We start from the raw sequence: 24,589 nt of genomic DNA, 5'->3' as shown, positions 1-24,589 counted from the left end.
CGGTTTCCTCCCACAGTCCAAAGATATGCAGGTTAGGTGGATTGGCCATGATAAATTGCCCTTAGTGTCCAAAATTGCCCTTAGTGTTGGGTGAGGTTACTGGATTATGGGGATTGGGTGGAGGTGTTGACCTTGGGTGTGGTGCTCTTTCCAAGAGCTGGTGCAGACTCGATGGGCCGAATGGCCTCCTTCTGCACTGTAAATTCTATGTTCTTCTAAGTAATGATTCCTTGTGTAACCTGGTTAGTAATATGACAGGATTAGTAATGGTTTTCGTCAACTAGGTTAATAACTAGACACCACCTGACTTAACAGCTAGATGAATTAATAGTTGAGATTGGTAGTGTTTTATAAAGTTATCAAGTTAGTAACTTGGCAGGGCTAATAAAAATTTCATAATGTAATTCACAATTAATCATTAAGTGAAATTAGTGACTTCTAGTAGACAGAAACTAGGTGTAACTAGTTTAGGGATGATTTGAAATGGAAACCCTGACCAGATATACCAATGTCAATTGCAGCATCCTTATACAGTAGTTCCATCGGAACAGGAGGGGGACATTCAGCCCCTCAAGCCTGTTCCACCTTTCAGTTAGATGAAGGCAGATCTGTATCAAGTTCCATTGGTTCCACAGGCAGGAAAAGTCTTTGCTGACAAAAGCTTCCGTCAGCTTTGACATTTTCAGTTGATCCCGAGCCTCAATATCCTTTTTGTTGGATGGAGCTGGGGTGGTGGGGCAGGGAGTTACAGATTTTTCTTTGAGAAGAAGTGCTTCCTGACATCACCCCTGAATTGCTTAGCTCAAATCTTTAGGCTATGTACCCTTCTTGGGGATCCTTCCACCAGAGAAAAAAGTTTCTCTCTCTCGACCCCATCAACGCTCTGAATCATCTTGGAAACATTTCAATTAGATCATCACTTACTATTTTACATGGAGGTTGTGTAGCACACTGGTCGGCATCCCTCCTTGAGTCTTGATGGTCAAGGAAGGTGCGTTCATAACGGGCCTAAATAGATTGAATATCAACCTGCAAAAGCCCTTCCAACACACCAATGGCTGGTAATTTTTCAAAATAAATTTAGAGTACCCAAATCTTTTTTTTTCAATTAAGGGCAATTTAGCGTGGCCAATCCACCTGCCCTGCACATCTTTTTGGGCTGTGGGGGTGAGACCCATGCAGACACAGGGAGAATATGCAAACTCCACATGGACAGTGACCCAGGGCCGGGATCAAACCTGGGTCCTCGGCGCCATGAGGCAGCAGTGCCAACCACTGTGCCACAGTGCGGCCCATCAACATATAGTGGTAAGAGCGGGAGAGACACCTCGTCACTCCTACATGATGTGGAGTGGCGCCCCTCAAGCTATAAGCCCCTTGTGACAGACTAGCGAACTGTTTTGGGAGTAACTCGTGCTGGAAACAGACTAACGTCTGCCTAGTGCACCACCAGGTACAGACAGGAAGACCATTAGAATTGCTCTTTTATGCTGAGGGAGTGGGAAGCCTAGTCTGTGAAACCTCTCCTCATCATTTAACCCATTAATAGCTCGTGGAATTTGCACCAGGTCATGTCTGAGGATGCTGGTGAGGTTTGAGGTGTGCGCAAGAGAAAGGCAGAGACGTTATGAATTTGTTTCAGAGTGCCTTCGTGTGGCCGCAAAGGATGTAAAAGGATCGAGAGAAATGATTGACAGGCTTAATACCAGAACTGAGAGATTATGCAAATTGGGAAAGACTAGACAGGTACCAGGCCCTAGGAGGGCATTGACAACCATGGACTTCCATTGGACGGATCCCTGATGGTGCTTGGCAAAGCACTGCAGTGGTTTTCCGTTACCTTCAGCAGCGTGGCCGGTCGGGAATTTCTCCCACTCGGCATAGTGGACAAACCTACAGGCCAACAATCGCCCTGGTTTTGGCCACTTTATGAAGGCAGTTTCCCACACCAACCAGGTCCCAGAGTGAGACTCCTGGCTCAGAGGTAGGGACACTATCCCACTGCATCGCAAGACCTCCCCCAGACTAGAGTAGAAGTCATAAACATGAGATTGTCATGAACAAACCCAGTCTGGAATTCGGGAGAAAGCTCTTTACTCAGAAAGAGGAACCTACTTCCACATGGAGTAGAGGTGAGAAGACACATTTCAGGGGAGGTTGGATATACCCATGAGGAAGGAAGGATTAGCCGGATATGGAGTGGGGTTGGAGGAAAGGGAGAGTCACGTTCAGGATTACATGGGCTGCATCAGTTGGGCTGAATGGTATGTTGTGCTATAACATTACGCTTTTCAATGTAAGAATCTGTATATCAGTTCAACTACTCACAAGTCCTTGTGCCATTGTTCTGTCTGACCAAGAACAACTTGTCTTCCTCAGGAATTGGACCTGTGCACGTGCTGTTCACAGAGGCAATGAATCTAACGAACACTCATCCTATTAAGTGGAATAAGCACGAGTCCATCCACATCTCGCAGTATGTCCTGAAATGGAGGCCTGTAAGTAAGATAGCCAACCTGTCAATCTTTCGCTTGGATTATGAGTTGAAACCATGCAAGAGAAAGTCGTTTCTTGGGGAGGGAGAGCGAGAAAGAGAGAAGTGGCTCAAGTTGGTGATCGTGTAAACCCAGGGGCAGGCCTGGAATTCCCACCCTCCATAAAATAGAAACATGATTACTTGATGTGACTCTTGGCACAAAGTGGGGGAATGACGAGGTTCTGCTCCTGACACAAACAGTCCCACGAAATCTGGTGCAGTGGCCCCTTTAATCCCCTTCTGCACCTGGGCTGAAAGATATTCACCAGGCTTACTGGATGATGCCATTAGGGATGTCTGGCAAAGGAAGATGTAAACCAGTGCCAGCATGTGCTATTTTAACCCACCTTGATGTGCTCTTAGGATATGGGCATTGGGCGCCATTTATTTATCACCTGTGGCGGAGCTGGTAGAATTTTTACTTCCAAGTCAGAAGGTTGTGGGTTCATGCATCATTCCAACATGATTTAAAACATGCTGCCATTCCCAGTTCAGTGTTGAGGGAATTCTGCATTGCCAGAGGTGCCGTCTTTTGTACGTCCCTCTGAAAAGTTGAGCTGAAGAACCCCTCCTCCCGCTCTCCCAAGTGTGCAAACAGGATCCCATTGCACCATTTTGAAGAGGAACAGGGGGCATCCTCTCCCTGGCCAATATTTCATCATTTCCCCCATATCACTCCCGATTATCTGGTCATTATCATGACTTTGTTTGTGGGAACTTGCTGTGCACAAATTGGCATTCCTTGCATTACAACACTTCACAACGTACATCACAGTCTATGAAGAACCTTGGGTCACCCTGATATTGGGAAAGGCATGCATGTCCCTACTTTCACCAGGTCAACCAGACTGAATTCGCCAGTTCAAAGGGCATGGCAGCCATTCTTTCCAATGCCAGCCCACAGATTGCCTTGATTTATTGAATTTTATTTGACCACAATGGAGATTGGGGGTTTGCAGTGTTGCATCACAACAAGCAGCCTGCCCATGTGTGTCCAGGCAAAATGAACTTGGTGCCAGTTAACAATTGCGTGTGTAGCAGCAGAGGGAAAGGATTACCCAATGTCCTGTTACACAAATAGAAATCCTAGCCCTTGTTGTATTCTGTTTATCCACTTCCCAACCATAAAACAAGTTTTGCACACAGACTGGCTTGCAGCTTGCGAGCCCTTTGACCTCTGGTGCCGGCTGGCCTGCCAGGCTTTAGTGACAGTTGAAGTCGAGGCCAAGGCAATGTTCGATTGCTCAAGTAATGCTCAGTAAAATGTATGTCATTTCCAGCACTCTCTTGGCATACAAACAGGAGCACAGAGAGCAGCCAAGTGAGTCTTAGTTTAATGTTAACAAATTACAGTGTTGACACACGTCTCCTTTACACTGGGGAACTGGGCCCTGAGGTATGTGGTCAGAAGATTTCATTTGTATTCATAGAACATAGAACAGTACAGCACAGAACAGGCCCTTCGGCCCTCGATGTTGTGCCGAGCAATGATCACCCCACTTAAACCCACGTAACCCGTATCCCGTATCCCAACAATCCCCCCATTAACCTTACACTACGGGCAATTTAGAATGGCCAATCCACCTAACCCGCACATCTTTGGACTGTGGGAGGAAACCGGAGCACCCGGAGGAAACCCACGCACACACAGGGAGGACGTGCAGACTCCACACAGACAGTGACCCAGCCGGGAATCGAACCTGGGACCCTGGAGCTGTGAAGCATTGATGCTAACCACCATGCTACCGTGAGGCCCCAATTTATTCATTTATTAATTATTCAGTCCCGGGATTTGGGCCTCCCTGGCTCGGCCAGCTTTTATTGCCCATTCCTAAATGGTGGTGAGCCTCCTTTTGTTATAAATTTAGAGTACCCAATTATTTTTTTCCCAATTAAGGAGCAATTTAGCATGGCCAATCCACCTAACCAGCACATCTTTGGGTTGTAGGGATGAAACCCACGCAGACACGGGGAGAATGTGCAAACTCCACACAGACAGTGACCCAAGGCCGGGATTCGAACCCGGGTCCTCAACGCCATAGTCCCAATGCTAAGCACTGCGCCCCCATGCTGCCCTATGAGCCTCCTTCTTTATCCCACTACAGGCCATGTGGTGTAGGCACACCCAGAGCAATGTTATGGAGGAAATTCTGGGATTTTGACCCAGCGACGATAAAGCAGGTGTACGAACACTTGGCAGTGATCTGCACAATAGGCCTGCTGTGAACTTCACATCATTTTGAACGAGGCTTGCCATGGACGATTTTTGACCTCCTGTGACTCCAGACATGGCAGTTCCCCTAACTCTGAGAGAGCCCATCTTGGAGTTAGTGGCATGGGTATTGCAGTTTGGCTCTCTGGGGTACAGCAGGAATGGAGCTCGCTCGCACTACTATAGTATCTACTGACTGCTGCTGCAAGGGAGCGCATGTCTTGTGATGCCCCACAGGCGATTAGCCTGCTTGAGCCTCATGTTGTGAACTGTGGTAACTTTAAAAAAAAAATTTAGACTACCCAATAAATTTTTTCCAATTAAGGGGCAATTTAGCTTGGCCAATCCACCTAACCTGCATATCTTTGGGTTGTGGGGGCGAAACCCACGCAAATACGGGGAGAATGTGCAAACTCCACACGGACAGTCACCCAGAGCCGGGATCGAACCTGGGACCTCGACGCTGCGAGGCAGCAGTGCTAACCACTGCGCCACCCTGCTGCCCCACTATAGTAACTTTAGGGAGGCACCTTGGGAGAGCCTGAGGAGAGGAGGAGAAGGGAACAACGGTGCTTTTTTAAAAAAGTGTGTGGAGGCCATTGTATTTTGTTTAAAGCCTGGAAAAGCATCCGTTTAATGTGAAAAATATGTTGGTAATTGCATCTTCATTTCATGCTTCCTGCTGATATTTTACACTGTTTTAAAAAGCCCTTCAGCACTGGAAGTATAGTTCATTAAACACAAAACTGTTTGTGATCTGGCATTTGACCAACTGCTGATCAAAATTGGGGTTTGAGGAAAGCTTGTCAGCCATTTTAAAAACTGCAGCGATCGTGTGCCTATGTGGTGTTTGGGTGTGCATCTTTGTGTGCTCTTGAGTGCATCTGTACATGTTCTTGTGTGTGTCTGTGTGTTGTGTGTGTGTGTGGTGTGTGCGTGTCTTTGTGTGTGTTCTTGCGATTTTGTGTTCTTGAGTGTGTGTTTGCGTGAGTGTGTCTGTGTTCATGTGTGTGTTTGTGAATTTGTGTGTGTGTGTATCCATGGTTTTGACTGCGTGTTCGTATATGTGCATCTACACCCACATGCTCAAGCACACAGGCACATATATGCACACACAACATGGGTTTTAAAGTTAGCTTTGCTTCTGTGCTTTTCACTCAGAAACACTCGATGGAGCAATGGAGGGAGGTGACTGTTCCAGGCAACATGTTTTCCTACACGCTTAGAGACCTGAGACCAGGCATCACCTATGAAGGCCAGCTCATCAGCAAGTTGCCGAATAACCGGAGAGTCGTCAGCAAATTTGAATTCACAACCTCCTCCGTGCCTTGTGAGTAATGCCCCTCCATGTGTCTGCATTCTCCTCCTCCCCTCATAACCATCCCTATTTGGAAAATGTTAGCAGCACTTTCTATTCTTGCCCACCCCCCCAGTCCCAGTTTTGCCTTCAGTGGGAACCACAAGTCCTTCCAAGGGGACTGTCCCTTGTGGCCTAATTCACATAGTTGTTGCCCACAGGCTGCATTGTTGGAGAATTAAATTAAAAAGAAGCAACCCCACCCTCTGTGGGATGGGGGGGGGGGGGGGGGGGGCTTTGGTGGAGCCACAAATGGTGAAAAGGGAGCCTGAATCACAAACCTTCATCTTGCTTAGCCATGCAGACCTATCAAGGTCTTGGGGTCGTTGCTGGAAGGGAGCTGATTTTCATAAGAACAGGAGGAGGCCATTCAATTAGATCATGGCTGAAATTGTAACCGTACTTGTCTCCGCAACAAAAATCTATCAATCGCAGTTTTAACTTTCTTAGATCCAGTAACCCCCCCCCCCCCCCCCCCCCCCCCCGCCCCTTTGTGTGAAGACATCACCGTTGAATGGCCTACCTCTTTATATTATGGTCAGTCCCCTACATCCTGGACTCCCACACCTCGTCACAGGAAATAGTGGGGGCTTTTCTCCAGCCATGTTGTGCTTGGCGCAAACCCTGCTATGTCAGGAGAATTCCAGGAGAGGCCCAAAATGGGATTTGCACTGGGCACCAAACAGTTTCCAATGCTCCCAGGCCCTGCCAGTAGATGCAATCTGGGCATGAACCAAATTAGCATATTAAAAATCCAATTTAAATATGCAGAATTGGCTTTAAGTCAGATTCTCCCGGCTCCAGCAATCCTCCCACCCACTGGCACAACGTGAAGGCGGCGCAAATCACTACTGGTCTCCACAAACGGACACCAGGCGTGATGACAACACCGAGGGGCTCAGAGACCATTATAGTCTCCAAATGGCATTTCCAGGGTGCCCGGGGGGGGGGGGGGGGGGGGGGGGGGGGGGGCTCCTGAATGGAGTGGGGCCTGAAAAGGGGGGGGCATGAAGGGTTGGCACATTTGGTGACCCCATAACGGGGTGCCTCTCACCTGGGGGTGGGGAGGCGCTAGCACCGGAGATAGGATGGGGGTTTGATGCCGGCGATTAGTATGGTGTGGCAGGGATGGGGGGAGCGCGGTCTGTAGCATTATTCTGAGATCAGGGCACCCTTCAGAGATGATGCCTCAATCTCAGGAGCTGGGTCTGCTGGCATGTTGAGGCCCTGACCCTCTCAATATCGGCACAAAACATGACTCCCTCCAAATAAGTAACCAACTGTGGGAAGATCGCTATCGGTGTAATCCTTCATTCTCGACAGCCTGCCCTCCATCTTGGAATTCTTTTAAATTTTTGTTCTCCCAATTAAGGGGAAATTTAGCGTGGCCAATCCACCTACCCTGCTCATTTTCTCATCTTTGGGTTGTGGGGGTGAGACTCACGCAGACACGGGGAGAACGTGCAAACTCCACACGGACAGTGACCGGGCCTGGATTGAACTCGGGTCCTTGGCGCCGTGAGGCAGCAGTGCAAATACTTTGTGCCGCCCAACTTGGGGAGAATTCTTAATTCTGTAATTAAGGTCTTGTGACCCCATGTCTCTCTCTCTTCATCCTCGCAGTCTCCCCCGCTGAGGGCGAATCAGAACCGTTGGCTAGCGAAGACCGAATTACTGAGTCCTCGGTGACAGAATCGATCAAGGAGGTCACATCCAGCAGCTTCGTGGTGTCCTGGGTTTCAGCCTCCGACACGGTGTCTGGATACAGGATCAAGTACGAGCTTAGTGAAGATAATGCTCAGCCTCAGTACCTGGGTAAGCCCACCTCCCTTTCACCCCTTTCCCCCACCCTGTCTTTCGCTCCTCCCCAACACCTTCAGTTTGAACCTTCCCTCCCCCACCCAACATTCACCAGTCGAACTAGAAGAAATGATTTCATACATAGAATTTACAGTGCAGAAGGAGGCCATTCGGCCCATCGAGTCTGCACCGGCTCCTGGAAAGAGCACCCTACCCAAGGTTAACTCCTCCACCCTATCCCCATAACCCAGTAACCCCACCCAACACTAAGGGCAATTTATCATGGCCAATCCACCTAACCTGCACATCTTTGGACTGTGGGAGGAAACCGGAGCACCCGGAGGAAACCCACGCAGACACGGGGAGGATGTGCAGACTCCACACAGACAGTGACCCAAGCCGGAATCCAACCTGGGACCCTGGAGCTGTGAAGCGATTGTGCTATCCACAATGCTACCGTGCTGCCCCAAGTACTTGTGGCTCTGGGGAATCTGGGATGTTGGGAATGTTTTAAAAAACTATTATTAGTCTCCTTTTTCACAGTTTCATCCAAATTTACACCCACCAACAAACAATCAACGGTAACAAATACAATGTCAATCCCTCGGCCAACAATTTCTCCCTCCCGCCAACCCCCAAACAACCCTCAACATTTTAAATACGAATATCAAAGAAAAGGATTCAGGAATCCACCAACCACCCATACATAGTCACTAACAACATACACAATCCAACCCTTCCCCATCCGCTAATGTCATCCAATTCTTGAAAGTGCATAATAAACAAAGCCCATGAATTGTAGAACCCTTCCATCCTTCCCCTCAACTCGAGCTTCACCTTCTCAAGTCTTAAAAACTCCAACAGACCCCCCCGCCACGCCAGGGCACAGGATGGAGAAACTTCCACCCCAACAGGATCTGTCTTCGGGCGATTATCTGCCTCCGCACCCGCTTCCAACCCTAATACCCCGAATATGGCCTCCAAAGGACTGAATCAACCCTCACATGTAGTATCTTCAAAATTACCCCGAACACCTCCCCCCAGTACCCCTCCAGCTTTGGACAGGGCCAAAACATATGAATGTGGTTTGCGGGGGCCCACCTGCAATGTTCACAAACATCCTCTACCCCCTCAAAGAGTCGGCTCATCCTCACCTATGTGAGGTGCGCCCTATACACCACTTTCAGCTGTATCAGCCCTAACCTCAGGCAAGAAATTAAGACATTTACCCTCCTGAGCACCTCACGCCACAACCCCTCCTCCATGCTCTCTCCTAACTCTACCTCCCACTTTACCTTAATCCCCTCCAGCGGTGCCTTCTCTTCTCCCAGAATCACCCCATAGATCGCCGACACCACCCCCTTCTCCACTCCCCCTGTTGTCAGCACCTCCTCCAACAGTGTGGAGGTCGGCACCACCAGAAAGCTCTGTATCTCCTTGGGAATGTGTTTAACAATATTTTATTCCAAACATACATAACATCAACAAAATACACAGTACATCAAAGCACAATCAACAGTTTGTACAGTTTCTCCCTTTTTAATCCCAGCCCCACCCCAACGACGATCAGCTCCTCAAATAAAATCATGAATGACCTCCACCGCACCTCAAAACCCTCTTCTGCTGACCCCCTCAACTTGACCCCCTTCTCCAGTTAGATAAAGGCATACAAGTCCCCCAGCTAGTCCGCCATCCCTGGCAGCGTCTCCGACCTCCAATTCAACAGGAGCCTTCACCGGGCAATCAGAGAGGCGAGGGCCACTGCATCGGCCCCCATCTTCTCTAGCAGCTCCGGCTCCTCCACAACCCCATAGATCGCCACCACTTGGTGTGGCCTGACCTCAGCCCCCACTATCCTGGATAATGTCCCAAACACCGCCTCCCAAATGCTGTCCAGCTTCTCGCAATCCCAGAATGTGTGAGCATGATTCTCTGGCTCCGCCCACACTTCTCACACCCATCGGTCACCCCCTGGAAAAACCCACTCATCCTCGCCCCAAGTCATGTGCACCCTGTGTACCACTTTGAACTGGATCAAGCTCATCCTCGTGGAGGAGGAGGTTGTTTTCATCCACCACATTGCCTCACACCAGAGTCCCCATCCTATCTCCTTCCCCAACTCCTCCTCCCACTTTTGCTTTATCCTCACCACCTGTGCCTTGTCCTGCTGCCCCAACCAGCCGTATATCTTCCCAATTCTACCCTCCCCCAAATCATCAGGGAGCAGCAGACGCTCTCACGTATACTCTGGTAACTGGGGGAACGTCTGGCACTCCTTTTGTGCAAAGTCCCGCACCTGCATATACCTGAACTTGCTACCGCTCTGCAAGGATGTTGGGAATTTAGCGCCATTCCCCTCTGGAGGGATGTATAATGGAAAAGGGATCAAAAACACCAGTGAGGCAAACGCAATGAGGACCATTTACTCACGTGGATGGGAAATGCCAACACAGTTGCTCCGTCCCGAATGTTTCCGAGCTCTTCCTGAAACCTAACTTTCCTGCTTCCTGTTGAGAATGGAAGGAAACATCACTTGATTGGTTGAACAGTATCCACATACATCACCCACATCAAACAGCCACTGAATCAGATGGTGATCATGCTCTCTGACAATATTACATTTCAGCTCATTTATTTATTATTTGTTGTGGGATATGAGTGGCACTGGCTGGGCCAGCATTTTTTGGCCACTCCCTAATTTCCCTTGAACTTGATTGGCTTGCTGGGCCATTTCAGAGGGCAGCCGAGAGTCTGTGTGTTTGCATGTGAATGTGTGTTTGTGTGTTCCAGCGAGTGAGTGTGTGAGTGTTTGAATGTGTGTGCTTGAGTGAGTGTTTGAGTGAGTTTGTGTATGTGACTCTACGAGTGAGTGTTTGAGTGGGTGAATGAGTGTGTGTGCGTCCGAGTGTGAGCATGTGTGTGAGTACAAGTGTGTGAGTACAAGTGTGCATGAGTGTGAGTATGTGTGCAAGTATGAGTATATGTGTGTAAGTGAGCGTGTGAGTGAGATTGTGAGTTAGTGTGGTGAGTGTGAATGTGTGTGTGAGTACAGGCGTGAATGTGAGTATGAGTGTGTCAGTGTGAGTGTCTGCGTATGAGTGTGTGTGAATACGAGTGAGTGTGAGTACATGTGTGGGTGAGTATGAGTGTGTGTAAGTGAGTTTGTGTGAGTGGGATCATGAGTGAATGTGAGTTAGTGTGATTGTTAGTACGAGTGTGTGTGTGAATATGGGGGTGAATATGAGTACGAGACTGGTGAGCGAGTGTGAGTACAAGTGTGTGTGAGTGAGTACGAGTGTGCGTGGGTACAAGTGTATGAAAGTGAGTGTGTGAGTGAGTGAGCATGTGTGTATGAGTGTGAGCACAAGTGTGTGAATGCGAGTGTGTGAGATTGGAGGGAGTGATGTGGAGGTGAGAGTATGTGTGTGTGAGTACAAGTGTGTGTGTAAGTGTGTGAAATGCAGTGTGCGAGGCCCTCAACAGAAGAGAAAGGAGCAGTACTTACCCTGAAGAAGAGAAAGGAATTCTCCTGTTGCCCTGGGGTGGGATTTCCTTGCTCTCTCCTGCCCCCACCCCCCTCCCCCACCAACGGCGTTTTTCCCCCGGGCTGAGGCAGCCCGCCATTGGCCAACGCTGGGGTCTTCCAGTCCCGCAGATTTCTGAAGTGTTCTGCTTGCTCCTCACTTCCCGACGTTGGGCCACGGTCTGGCTGATGGTGAAGTCCCGGGCACCAACGATGGGAGTGATGAAAATTGAGGGTTTGATGAGAGGCACAGCATAGAGATCGTGGGAGCATGATTGGTTTCAGAGATCTGAGGGGCCGAAGCGTTGGAGGGATGGAGAAGGATAAGAATTTCATTGTTGCAGCAGCGAGAGCCACTGTAGGTCATTGAGCAGAAGGGTAATAGAGGTAAAGGGGATTTGTTGCAAAGTGGGATGACATTCAGTGCAACAAGTTAATATGTCAGTACTTGGAGTACATATCTCCAAGGCATGTTAAGACAGGTAGTCTTTTTTCATAGATAGAATTTTCATAGAATTTACAGTGCAGAAGAAGGCCATTCAGCCCATCGAGTCTGCACCGGCTCTTGGAAAGAGCACCCTAACCGAGGTCAACACCTCCACCCTATCCCCCACAAGCCAGTAACCTCACCCAACACTAAGTGTGTGTTTTGGACACTAAGGGCAATTTATCATGGCCAATCCACCTAACCTGCACACCTTTGGACTGTGGGAGGAAACCGGTGCACCCGGAGGAAACCCATGCACACACGGGGAGGATGTGCAGACTCCGCACAGACAGTGACCCAAGCCGGAATCAAACCTGGGACCCTGGAACTGTGAAGCAATTGTGCTATCCACAATGCTACCTTCTAAATCTTTTATTCTTTTTTAGGGATAGTCAGCATGGTTTTGTGAAGGGTAGGTCATGCCTCACAAACCTTATCGAGTTCTTTGAGAAGGTGACTGAACAGGTAGACGAGGGTAGAGCAGTTGATGTGGTGTATATGGATTTCAGTAAAGCGTTTGATAAGGTTCCCCACGGTCGTCTATTGCAGAAAATACGGAGGCTGGGGATTGAGGGTGATTTAGAAATGTGGATCAGAAATTGGCTAGTTGAAAGAAGACAGAGGGTGGTGGTTGATGGCAAATGTTCAGAATGGAGTTCAGTTACGAGTGGCGTACCACAAGGATCTGTTCTGGGGCCGTTGCTGTTTGTCATTTTTATAAATGACCTAGAGGAGGGCACAGAAGGTTGGGTGAGTAAATTTGCAGACGACACTAAAGTCGGTGGAGTTGTAGACAGTGTGGAAGGATGTTGCAGGTTACAGAGGGACATAGATAAGCTGCAGAGCTGGGCTGAGAGGTGGCAAATGGAGTTTAATGTAGAGAAGTGTGAGGTGATTCACTTTGGAAAGAATAACAGGAATGCGGAATATTTGGCTAATGGTAAGATTCTTAGCAGTGTGGATGAGCAGAGGGATCTCGGTGTCCATGTACATAGATCCCTGAAAGTTGCCACCCATGTTGATAGGGTTGTGAAGAAGGCCTATGGTGTGTTGGCCTTTATTGGTAGAGGGATTGAGTTCCGGAGCCATGAGGTCATGTTGCAGCTGTACAAAACTCTGGTACGGCCGCATTTGGAGTATTGCGTACAGTTCTGGTCGCCTCATTATAGGAAGGACGTGGAAGCTTTGGAACGGGTGCAGAGGAGATTTACCAGGATGTTGCCTGGTATGGAGGGAAAATCTTATGAGGAAAGGCTGATGGACTTGAGGTTGTTTTCGTTAGAGAGAAGAAGGTTAAGAGGTGATTTAATAGAGGCATACAAAATGATCAGAGGGTTAGATAGGGTGGACAGTGAGAGCCTGCTCCCGCGGATGGAGGTGGCTAGCATGAGGGGACATAGCCTTAAATTGAGGGGTAATAGATATAGGACAGACGTCAGAGGTAGGTTTTTTACGCAAAGAGTGGTGAGGCTGTGGAATGCCCTACCTGCAACAGTAGTGAACTCGCCAACATTGAGGGAATTTAAAAGTTTATTGGATAAGCATATGGATGATAATGGCATAGTGTAGGTTAGATGGCCTTTAGTTTTTGACTTCCCATGTCGGTGCAACATCGTGGGCCGAAGGGCCTGTACTGCGCTGTATCGTTCTATGTTCTATGTTCTATTTCCAGATGTTCCAAAAACAGCCACATCTGTTTCCATTCCTAACTTGCTGCCCGGCCGCAAGTACATTGTGAATGTTTTCGAAGTCACAGATCAAGGAGAGAAACTGATTCTAACAAAGACGCCCACCACAGGTGAGTCACTGAGGACAAATTTCATTGGTGCTTTCTTTTATTATTATTTGTGATCAAGAAAAAAACCCATCATTTTGCTACAATAATGTTCTGCCTTCATTCACAGCGCCTGACAGCCCCACCAAACACACCGTGGAGCAGGTTGGCGATTCCTCCATGACCATTAAATGGAGCATGCCTCAGGCTCCGATCACAGGTAGGCCAACATGATTGGGGATTGTTGAAGTGTTTCTTCTCACTCTCAACTCTTCAGAGCGACCAATCTGGATGGTTCTGAGACTTTTACTGCTCAGTCCCTTGAAGGACTCTGCCCGGTTCCCTGAAGGTCTCTGCATGGCCTCCGTCGCCAGGAGGGCATCTTTGAGCAGACGTCAGGGTTGATACCCCTCGATATTCTGTGCAGGTGCACCCCCGGATAGAAGTGGAGTTGCAGCAATCCACGTTTGGGTCGGGCAGTCCACCTGTTGGTGCGAGAGTGTAGACGTTGGAGCTCGATAACAAATGGTGGCCATTGTCCAAGGGACTGAAGCCCTACCACCATCACCTTCCGCAAAGGGATGAGGAAGGAGGAGATAAACTGAGGGACAAAGGGCTGTGGGGGGGGGGGGAATAAGATGTCAAAATGGCAATCAAGTATTAGTGGCTACGCATGAAATGAGAGTTTGAAGCAGTGTTGCTGGCGGTGGCTGACTGTTTACCCTGTGCTTGGATCTGAAGGTTACCGTGTGGTGTACACACCATCTATGGAAGGCGCCAGCAGCACGGAGATCATTCTGCCCAGTACCACGACCAACCTGACCCTGAGCGACCTTTTCCCTGGTGTCCAGTACAACATCAGCATCTATGCCGTGGAGGAGAACCATGAGAGTGTCCCCCTGATCATCCAGCAGGGTACCACTGGCACCCCGCGGCCAGGTACAAAGCGGCGTCCTGGCAGGGGAGGGGGCATGGGGTATATTCTTGAGAGACTTGTGAGAAGGGCAAGTAGGTTGAGTGGATGGGCAATCAGATAAAGCAAAGGTTTGGACTGGCAGGCACGACAGAGCAAAGAAACGGCCGCAAAGGTTGGTTTTTGGTGGGATCTTTTTGAAGGGAGAGGCAGTTGTTTAGAGGGAGTGCTCTGAAGACTCGTGGTGGGATTTTCCAGATTTTCCCGCTGGCGGGATCTTCTGGTCCCGCTCAAGGCAAAACTGCGCACTGCGCAAAATGCCATAGACATTGCAGGGCCAGAAGATCCGGCAAGAGGACAGTGGTTATTCGCCTCCACCGCAGGGCGGTGGGTGGGGGGGAGAGATCTTCGGAAGCTGGAGATGGAATGTATGGTAATAGCTGGGTGGGTGATGAGAAGGATTTGAGTTGCCTCTGGCGGGAATGTGGCTCAGGGGCAAGACCCTTGTTTCTGTGTTAGAGGGTTGTGGGGTCAAAAGCCTGCTCAAGGCATTTGAGTACCAAATCAAGATTGACAGAGCCAACGCAGTACTCTTGGAGACGCTGTCTCCTTTCAGATGACATGTTGAGCCAAGGCCTTGTCAGCCATCTCAGGTGGAAATAAGAGATTTTGAAGAGAGGATGAGTTCTCCCCGATATCCCGCCAATATTTATCCGTCAGCTAATGAAAACAGAGGTCCTGGTCATGATCACAGTGCCCTTAGTAGGATTTTCTTTTGAAATTCAGAATACCCAATTAATTTTTTCCAATTAAGGGGCAATTTAGCGTGGCCAATCCACTATTCTGCACATCTTTGGGTTGTGTGGACGAAACCCACGCAAACACGGGGAGAATGTGCAAACTCCACACGGACAGTGACCCAGAGCTGGGATCGAACCTGGGACCTCGGCGCCGTGAGGCAGCAGTGCTAACCAGTGCGCCACCGTGCTGCCCAGCAGGATTTCATTGTGCATAAATTGGCCACTATATTTCTCCTTTCACAGCAGTGCTGCTTCCAAAGTATTTGATTGGTTGTCGCCCACTTTGGGAGGTGCAACAGTCACGAAAGGTGCTCAAGGAATGATCAAACTCATTGCCATGGCAGCCCGTTTTCAAGTGACAGCCTAGAGTTTTGCCCCATCTCCCTACCAAAGGTCAGGGTGCAGACGTACGATTTAAATGCCTTCCGTTGGTTACATCCAAGATGCTGGAGTGCCGGCCAGGGTAGGGTGAGATATAGGGATGTGTTTGGTTTGTAATGTGGGGGGATAAAGAACCCCTGCTAGAAAGGAAAAAAACATTGCATTTATAAAGCGCCTTACACATCCTCATGACATCCAAACCTTTCCCGCCCAAAGAACCCCCTTTGGAGGCAAAGAGAGGAAGCGATGGTGGCTGATGGGGTGAAAGGATGAGGGTTGGGCAGAGTCTGGTGTGGAGCTTAACCGCCAACATTTGGTCTAACAGCTTGGAGCTGCACTGCTAATTCTAGGAAAGGGTGTTGTGCAAAGCTGTTACTTTGACAGTTAAAAGGACAACTGGGGCCGTTTCCTGAGGAGGAGAAAGACTTGTTGAACTTTTGGTCCTCTCTCTCTCTTTCTCCCTTCAATGGAAAACAAGCTGCTTTCGAAAATCCAAGTGCAGAGCGCAAGAAATAAACAGCTTGGTGCATCTTGGGACAGCTGGGTCGGGAGGTCAGGGGTCAGTGAGCGCCGTTCCAAGAAACATTCAGGCTGAACACCAAGATTCAATCCTTACGGTCTCTGTGCCCTTTCTCTGAAATGTAATCAAGATCGTCCCAAAGTGTTGACTTCCAGTTCCCTTGGGAACAGTGTGTGTGTGTGTGTGTGGGGGGGGGGGGGGGGCGGGGGGGGGGGGGGGGGGGGGGGGGGGGGGTGGGGGGGGAGGCATGCACAAAATAATCTGGGTTTTCGTTCCTGTCTCAGCATGGCCTTTTCCATGCCTCCATGACCATATAGGGGCAAAAACCATTCTGCTAGCAATCTCCCTCGCCTGTTAAAGCCTAATGATACCAAGATTGCGCTGTCTGATGAATGATTACTCCATGCAATCATCTGTCTGCAGCCAGGATTCCATGGGGAAGCATTATTCCTGCTTGAGGATAAAATCTGTCTAGTTCTGTAGACGAAGTGCAATGTTCGAGTGGGCTGACGGGCAGCCATCCGTACTGCGCACATATTTCCCTGCTCCCCGAGGAATCCATTTGTTTTAACCTTTTCTGTTTTAGTTCGCAACCCCCCCCCCCCCCCCCCCCCCCCCCCCCCCCCCAACTACCCCCACCACTCCTCCACTGGCCCTCCCGACCACGGGATGTCCCAAAGCTCTTTGCAGCCAGCGGCATATTTCAGAAGTGCAGTCGCGTAGGGACGGCGCAGCCACCAATTTATGCAACGGAAGCCCCGACGTGCGGAGGCACCGAAGAGAGGGGTGTGGGGTAAACTGCGAACCATGCCACTGGAACCACTCAGAACAGGAAGGCTTCATTCTTGCATTTCGCTGAGATGATAGTGCGGCAGCTCTTTGGTCAGCCTAGACTTCCGGGTGGGATTTACCAGCCCTTCCCCGCTGATGGGAAGACGACCCCCCAGCCATCACGGGTTCCCCAGCGGCGGGCAGGCAAGCTATAGATTTTGGCGGGAGTAGAAGATCCCGCCGGAGGCCAGTGTTGAGAAGCCTCCGCTGCAGGAAAACACACGGCCAGTGGGGGAGCTGAAAATCGCAGCCTTTGTCTCTGGGGGGAGTGCGACTTGAAGCCACAAGTATTTGACTCAAGCAGGGGTGGGACGCGAGGCTACCATTTAACTGTGGAGAGCATTTGATAACTAGTTTCTATTTTAACAGGTTTGAAATGTTTGTCACACGGTTAGACTCCCTTACTGAATCTCTCGCTTGCCTCTCTGTAAGCTGGGCAGATGATTTAAACAGAAACGAAACACACTGAGAAGTTCAGCCAGAGCTGCCGCGTAGAATCACTGAGAGCATTTGTCAGTGAGCTATGTCCAAAGAATTGCTTTTAAACATCATTTACACATCAACCCTGATCGCAGCTTCAGCAGAAAGATTGGAGAGGTTGCAAGCTAAGAGATAAAGGGAGTTCAGGTCTCAGAATCATTGCTTTCTTTGAAGTAGAATTAATTATGTTGTCTGGTAAACTGCGACAGGAGAGTCCTCGTTCAATCTGACGGACGGACTTTTTCCTGGTGTGACCAACACAAGGGCTGGAAAATGCAACCCTGTCTGCTCTCCTGGGTGACGTTTGGCAGTTAAAAGTGCCTTGGAGACCTTGGGGAATGGAGTGGATTTGAAGATGGTGCCTGTTAGGAATTTCTGCTGGGTTTTGTTGGATCAACATTGGGGATGGGTAGAGGAGAGGAAAGATTAGCCATAGTTCCCGTTGGTGAGTGAGCGCCCCCTGTAGAGCAGCACAGTTGCACAGTGGTTAGCTCTGCTGCCTCACAGCACCGGGGACCAGGGTTCAGTTCCGCCCTTGGGATACTGTGTGGAATTTGCACGCACTCCCTTTGCGTGGGTTTCTTCGGGGTGCTCCGGTTTCCTCCCACAGTCCAAAGATGTGCAGCTTAGGTGGATTGGTCATTATCAATGTGTGGGGTTACGGGGATAGGGCGAGGAGTGGGCCTATGCAGAGTGCTCTTTCGGAGGGTTGCTGCACACATGAGCCTCCAACTACACTGAAGGGATTCTATGGAAAGTGCTTCTGTATGCAGCAAGCAGTTAAAGAGAGCAGTATGATCCAAATCAATGGGTGGGATTCTCCATCAGAAACAAAGTGCTCCCACCCACGAAGAATCAGGACTGTGTCCCTCTGGCACTAGGAGCGTCGCTGAGGTGGAGTTCACAGATTTGAAAATCACGCATAGTGGCAATCCCGCCTATTTCCATGCACTTACTGATCTGGGGCCACCATTTTGTACAGGCTCCCGATCCCTGAGGCCAGAATTAGGCCAACCCCCAAGCTGACAAAGGACGCACCACCAATCTCTACACATGGAGAGACATCCTCCACCCCAGGGGAATAACAACCACCCCTCTCCCACCACCACACACACATGAGTGTGGCCCATGCCCCCCCCCCCCCCCCCCCCCACTTCAGTCCCCGCCTCTTTGCATTGCCAACAGGGCACTGGCACCCTGGAAGTGACACCCTAGCCTTGCATGGTGGGCCCTGAGAGGAGTCATGGAGGTAAATCCATTGCTCATGCTCCCCTCTGCTGCTGCTATGCTACAGAGGGTTGGTCCCCAAGGGCCCTGGGTGTTAGGTGGGCTCAGGCAGTGGGTAAGGGATTGACCCCGGGTCCCCTTCCTGGGATGGGGGTCTCATGTCTGGACTGCTTCTTCCAGTACTTGGCAACCTGGCGATCATTCTTGGCATGGCGATCTCCGGCAGCCCTCTGTTCGGAATCATCATCTTTGTCTGACCTTTAAACTTTGAAGTGGCCTTCTCACTCAGCTGACAGCTGATGAGCAGATCCGAAGACAATCCAGGAATACTTTCCCTTTCCTCACATCTGCTCCTTCAGCCCTATGATTTTAAAACTGCTTTTGAAAAGTCTTCCCAGAAAGTCCACAACACTTGGAAAGCCTTAATTCCCTGAGATCTTTTGAAATGCTTAGCATTCATTCAATTTAACGGTGCAGTGCCTTTAACTAGCCTTTGATTGACAGATTAATGGTTTAAATACAGCAGGCTGGAAGTTTGTTTATTTCTCTTTCCCTTCACCCTTGAATGTATCTGAAGTACCCCACATTGATCCTAACCGGGATGTTTATAAACAACCTTGTTCTGATTGACAGCTGAAGGTCCCTTCAACAATATGCTTTCTGTGGTTAGAAAAGAGGAAGTGAAAGCACTTAGCTTATTTTGAAGTAGATTTTTGCTCTGTTTCATTCATACAATGAAGGCATCAGTGGCAAGGCAGTACTGGGTGGTTTTCTAGTTAAGAGTCAAGCACAGTCTGGAGTCACAGATAGACCAAACTGCATAAGATTTCCTTCTCTAAAGGTGATTAGTGAACAAATATTCTTGTTTAAACAGCAGTTTGGGAGTACTGTGCTTACCATTGCTGGTACAAACTTTCCAATAGGTGCAGCTACTGCCTTGGCACTTGAACTCACATTGCTGGATCATTCACCCAGGCTGAACATTGTGGGTCACTAGTCCTGTAACATGACCACCAAACTACTGGCCCCTGTGAATCTATCACTTTCATTAATTTGGTGAGAATAGAATTGACAAGAAGGTAATCGCCAGGGGGTGAGATTGTTCGGCCTTGTTTCAGTCCGTCACAGCAGAGATGGTGTACATTTTTCACAGAAATGGGAAACGGGAGGAGTGGGGAAAAGGAGAAAATGGATGGGAAGAGATGAGGAGGAGGGAGAAAATGTGGAGGAGGAGGTGGCAGAGGGAGGAAATGTGAATGAAGAGGTGGTGGAGAGAGAGGGGAAGGGAGGAGGTGGCAGAGGGATGGAATGTTGAGGAGGTGGCGGAGTGAGGGAATGTGGGAGAGGATGGGTGGAGATGAAAGGAGGACTTATACTGCATTTCGACCTCACTCACCATGATTCTCTCTTCAAGTTGTGGTGGAGTCTCCCACGAACATGGGCTTCACCGATGTCACCCCCACTAAGATTATCGTCACATGGATCCCGTCTATTACCGAGATCACTGGCTATCGCATCAACATCCTCCCGCTCAGCATTCCTAACAAGCAAATCATCGAGGTGCCTGGCTTCAGCTCCAACTTCATCGAGATCAGCAACCTGAACCCTGGGACCACCTACCGCTTCGATGTGTACGCTATGAACGACGATATTGAGAGCGCCCCTCTGATTGGGCAACATACCACCCGTAAGTACCAAGTTAGGCTGAATGGGTCAGGGTTAGCCCAAGCAACGGGACAATTGGCCTCAACAGAGGACATTGCGGGGGAGATTTTGCAGTATCAGCTCGGGGGTGGGGGGGGGGGGGGGGGGGGGGGGGGGGGGGGGGGGGGGGGGGGGGGGGGGGGGGTGGGGGGGGGGGGGGAGACGGAGCTTGCTTCTGATCACTATTTGAGGTCAAGAGGATTGAACTCAGATGTGACGCACCCATGATTGAACAGCACCTTGTCATTTTGACATGGCATCTCCCTGTCTGAACAGGCAGTGGCAGTCACCCTCACTGTGGAGCTGCATGCTAATGAGAAAAGGAGAAATGGATGAAATATGAGCACATTTTGATCACTTTTGAAACTCTTGTGGTGCAGAAAGAGGCCCCCTTTGGATGTGCTGGCCCTATGGCACAGCTATCCAATTAGTCACAATGGCTGGCTATTTTCCCATAATCCTTGTGAAACGTTTCTTTTGCGTATTTATCCAGTTCCCTTTGTGTGGCTGGCTATGGATTCCAGTTATTAAAAGAGCTGTTATTTGATTATAAGGTGAAAACCCATGAGTTGACACCTCTTTCACCTATGTTGACCTTAATTTCTTGTGGCCCAGATTGAGTGACAACTTGCATTTAAATCAAAATTTTAACATTTAAACCATCCGAAGAGGCTTTGGAGGAACATTGTAAAACACAGTGTGACACCAAGCACATTATGGGATAGTTGGAATCTGGGCAAAATAAAACAATACTTTGGTTAAAAGGAAGAAAGCAAGTTCCGTGAGGCAGAAAAGTGTAGGGAGAGGGCGGATGTCCATGTGAGACAATGAGCACACAGGAGCCTGGAGCCAGCCGGCCGGGGGGGGGTCACTGGACAAGTGGTGAGCTGCATTGACCCCTCTCCCACCGCAGGCGCAGACATTTGTCCTCTCCTGAGGCCAGCTGATCACACTCCTTGGTTCACTGGAATTGGCAAACTGGCGTTTTCTGAAACTGTTCTGATGGAAGCGGTCACATCATCACAATCTGAGTGGCCATAGACCTTCCTGCAGAGGGTGACCACCGGGGCTGAACACAAAAGCCTGGGAAACTGTCGAAAGAACATATTCAGATAGCGTTTCATACAACCTCAGGATGTCTCCGTTTCTTTAACAGCCAAGGAGGAAGATTTTGTTTTGATGCCTCGTTACTGTTGTAGGAAAGCACTGTGTCCATTTGTGCACAGCAAACTCCCACAAACACTGATTGAAAAATGACAAGTTTGTCTAATTCTAGTGTTGTGGGTTGAGGAATAACTTGGCCAAGATATTGGTGGAGGAGCCGCCAAGCTTCTGATCCACAGCACTGGACGTGGGTTTCCTCCGGGTGCTCCGGTTTCCTCCCACAGTCCAAAGATGTGCGGGTTAGGTGGATTGGCCATGCTAAATTGCCCGTAGTGTAAGGTTAATGGGGGGATTGTTGGGTTACGGGTATAGGGTGGATACGTGGGTTTAAGTAGGGTGATCATTGCTCGGCACAACATCGAGGGCCGAAGGGCCTGTTCTGTGCTGTACTGTTCTATGTTCTATAAGACAGACATCACAAAAGCATTGTGACAATGATCTGACTTTGGAATGTTGATTGGTGAATAAATACTGGCCAGGATATCGGAGCTAATCCCATTCTAACCCCCCTACCCCCTACCCCCCCCCCCCCCCCCCCCCCCCCCCCCCCCCCCCCCCCCCCCCCCCCCCGCCGTCTGCTCATTCTTGGAATAGTGCCATGGGATCTTTCAATTGGACCTTTAGAGAGCAGCCACCGTTTCAGCTCAGCATCTCATCCAAAAGATGCCACCTCCGACACTGACGCAACCTCTCCCAGATTTTTGCATGCAAGTCTTGGAGTTTGCCTTGAACCTAAGGTTATCTGGCCGTGATCATGTTTGCTGTTTGTGGCAGCTTGCTGTATTTCTCACAACAGTGGCGACACTTCAAAAGCACTTCACAGTGGTAAAGTGCTTTGGTATGCCCTCGGTTTGAGAAAGGTGTTTTATAAGAGCAATTATGTCCCCATCCTTCCAGACCTGAAGTCCTTGTTAAGTATTGTCCCATTCAAGATATTGCACTGTTTCCTTTGGAGGTAATCGCTGAGATGTTGATTATTTCTCCCCCAGAGTTGGATACTCCAACCAACCTCGCGTTCAAAGACATCACGGATACCTCGGCAGTATTGGTCTGGTCACCGCCTCGAGGCAAAGTTACCTCCTACCTCCTGACCTGGGGCTCGACGCTTGAAGTGCAACCCAATCGCATCAACCTTGGGCCAGATGCTCCCCGCCATAAGCTGCACCAACTGACACCTGGGACTGTGTATGTTGTCACTCTCACTGCTAAACAAGACGAATTAACAAGCCCGATGGTCCACCAAGTTCTAACAACGCGTAAGTCTTCTGCACTCTTGTCTGTTCTGACCTCTCTCCAGCTTTAATTCGGAAGCCTGTTTGTCCTTTTGTCATCCCGACAGCCACAGACCCTCCATTGGCTCTTCCTTGGTCACAGCTGCTTGGATTCTTTATAGGGTTCACCAACAGCCACTGGGATCCCACTCGGTTGACCCTCCGGTGTCAGCAAGCCAGAGATCACCACCAACAACTCACGTTCATTTAGTATCCACAGAGCCCCCCACACCCCCCGATGTCCCCCCCCCCCTCCCCATGCTCCCCAATTCCCTCATTTGCTGGCTGGGTGGGCCAGCCTTGCTTCAGCCAGTTACATTAGGACATGTGATTGACATCTACCGCTCTGCGGCTCAATGCAAACCAGACCAAGGCCTCAGGGTGGGTGACCGGACATCGTGCTACAGGCACACACATCAATCCTTGTGGGCCAGCACACCCATCCTTGTCCAAGTGCTGTTTGTCTCTGATATTAGACCCCAGGCTTTTTCCCTGCAACTGGCACCAAACAGATAGGTTTGCGCGCCGAGGACCCGGGTGCGATCCTGGCCCCGGATCACTGTCCGTGTGGAGTTTGCACATTCTCCCCGCTTCTGCGATGGTCTCACCCTCATAACCCAAAGATGTGCAGGGTAGGTGGATTGGCCACGATAAATTAATTGGGTATTTAAATTTCTATTAAAAAAAGAATTTAAACGGGGTTGGTTTAGCACAGTGGGCTAAACAGCTGGCTTGCAATGCAGAACAATGCCAGCAGCACGGGTTCAATTCCCGAACTGGCCTCCCCGAACAGGTGTCGGAATGTGGCGACTAGGAGCTTTTCACAGTAACTTCATTGAAGCCTACTTGTGACAATAAGCGATCATTATTATTATTATTATTATTAAATAGATTTGCAGAAACATTTACAATTTTACGGTTCGTGAAAATCTGGAAAGCCTCAGAAAATATAATCACTTCACCAGCAATTTCCTCACCTGTTGCTTTAATTCTCGGGATCGTAAACCAGATGGCAGAGGATTATCTTTCTCATGTCCCATTATTTTCTCCATGTGAATTTTTGAAAAATATTCTAAACCCACCACATTACTCCACTCCATTTATTTTCAGGTCCCTTTGTAGTGCTGGTAATGTTGCTCCCTTCCTTCACTTATTGTCCCTTCCATGAAGAAATTATTGGTCATTAATTTTGGCCATACCGTAATGTCAAGTGGGCCAACCCAAGGTGATGGGGGATGGGAATAACTCCCGTGTTATCCCTCCTACTCTGTCTCGACAAGTGTTTGATATTTAGAACAAGTGTGCAAAGAGACTCTGCCTAGCAACCTAGTGCAAACTTTTTATTATATTTGTTTTTGGGCACACCAGTTGAGCCCAAATGAGCCAGTATGGTTTCATCCACAATCCAAAAACAAAGAACAATACAGCACAAGAACAGGTCCTTCGGCCCTCCAAGCATGTACCGGTCATGATACCAACCTTTGCCAAAACCCTCAGCACTTCCTTGTGCCGTATCCCTCTATACCCATCCTAGCCATGTGTTTGTCAAGATGCCTTTTGAATGCTGTTCATGTATCTGCTTCCACATCCTCCCCTTGCAACGCATTCC

At 49.3% G+C, this 24,589-nt stretch overlaps 1 protein-coding gene across 3 annotated transcripts in view; it reads left to right on the top strand.

Moving 5' to 3' along the window:
- The window catches only part of LOC119958607 (fibronectin-like), a 136,352-nt gene that overhangs the window by 44,116 nt on the left and 67,647 nt on the right, over positions 1 to 24,589 (top strand). For all 3 annotated transcript variants that reach the window (XM_038787098.1, XM_038787090.1, XM_038787106.1), the window contains exons 13-20: positions 2,380 to 2,498; positions 5,910 to 6,078; positions 7,729 to 7,920; positions 13,588 to 13,713; positions 13,820 to 13,909; positions 14,431 to 14,628; positions 20,256 to 20,528; positions 22,699 to 22,965. In XM_038787098.1, the coding sequence (XP_038643026.1) occupies positions 2,380 to 2,498; positions 5,910 to 6,078; positions 7,729 to 7,920; positions 13,588 to 13,713; positions 13,820 to 13,909; positions 14,431 to 14,628; positions 20,256 to 20,528; positions 22,699 to 22,965 (1,434 nt within the window). The remainder of the gene's footprint in view (positions 1 to 2,379; positions 2,499 to 5,909; positions 6,079 to 7,728; positions 7,921 to 13,587; positions 13,714 to 13,819; positions 13,910 to 14,430; positions 14,629 to 20,255; positions 20,529 to 22,698; positions 22,966 to 24,589) is intronic.

Source organism: Scyliorhinus canicula, chromosome 2 (genome assembly GCF_902713615.1).
Source record: "Scyliorhinus canicula chromosome 2, sScyCan1.1, whole genome shotgun sequence".
Lineage (NCBI taxonomy): Eukaryota > Metazoa > Chordata > Chondrichthyes > Carcharhiniformes > Scyliorhinidae > Scyliorhinus > Scyliorhinus canicula.
This window is presented reverse-complemented; position numbering and strand designations above follow the sequence as displayed.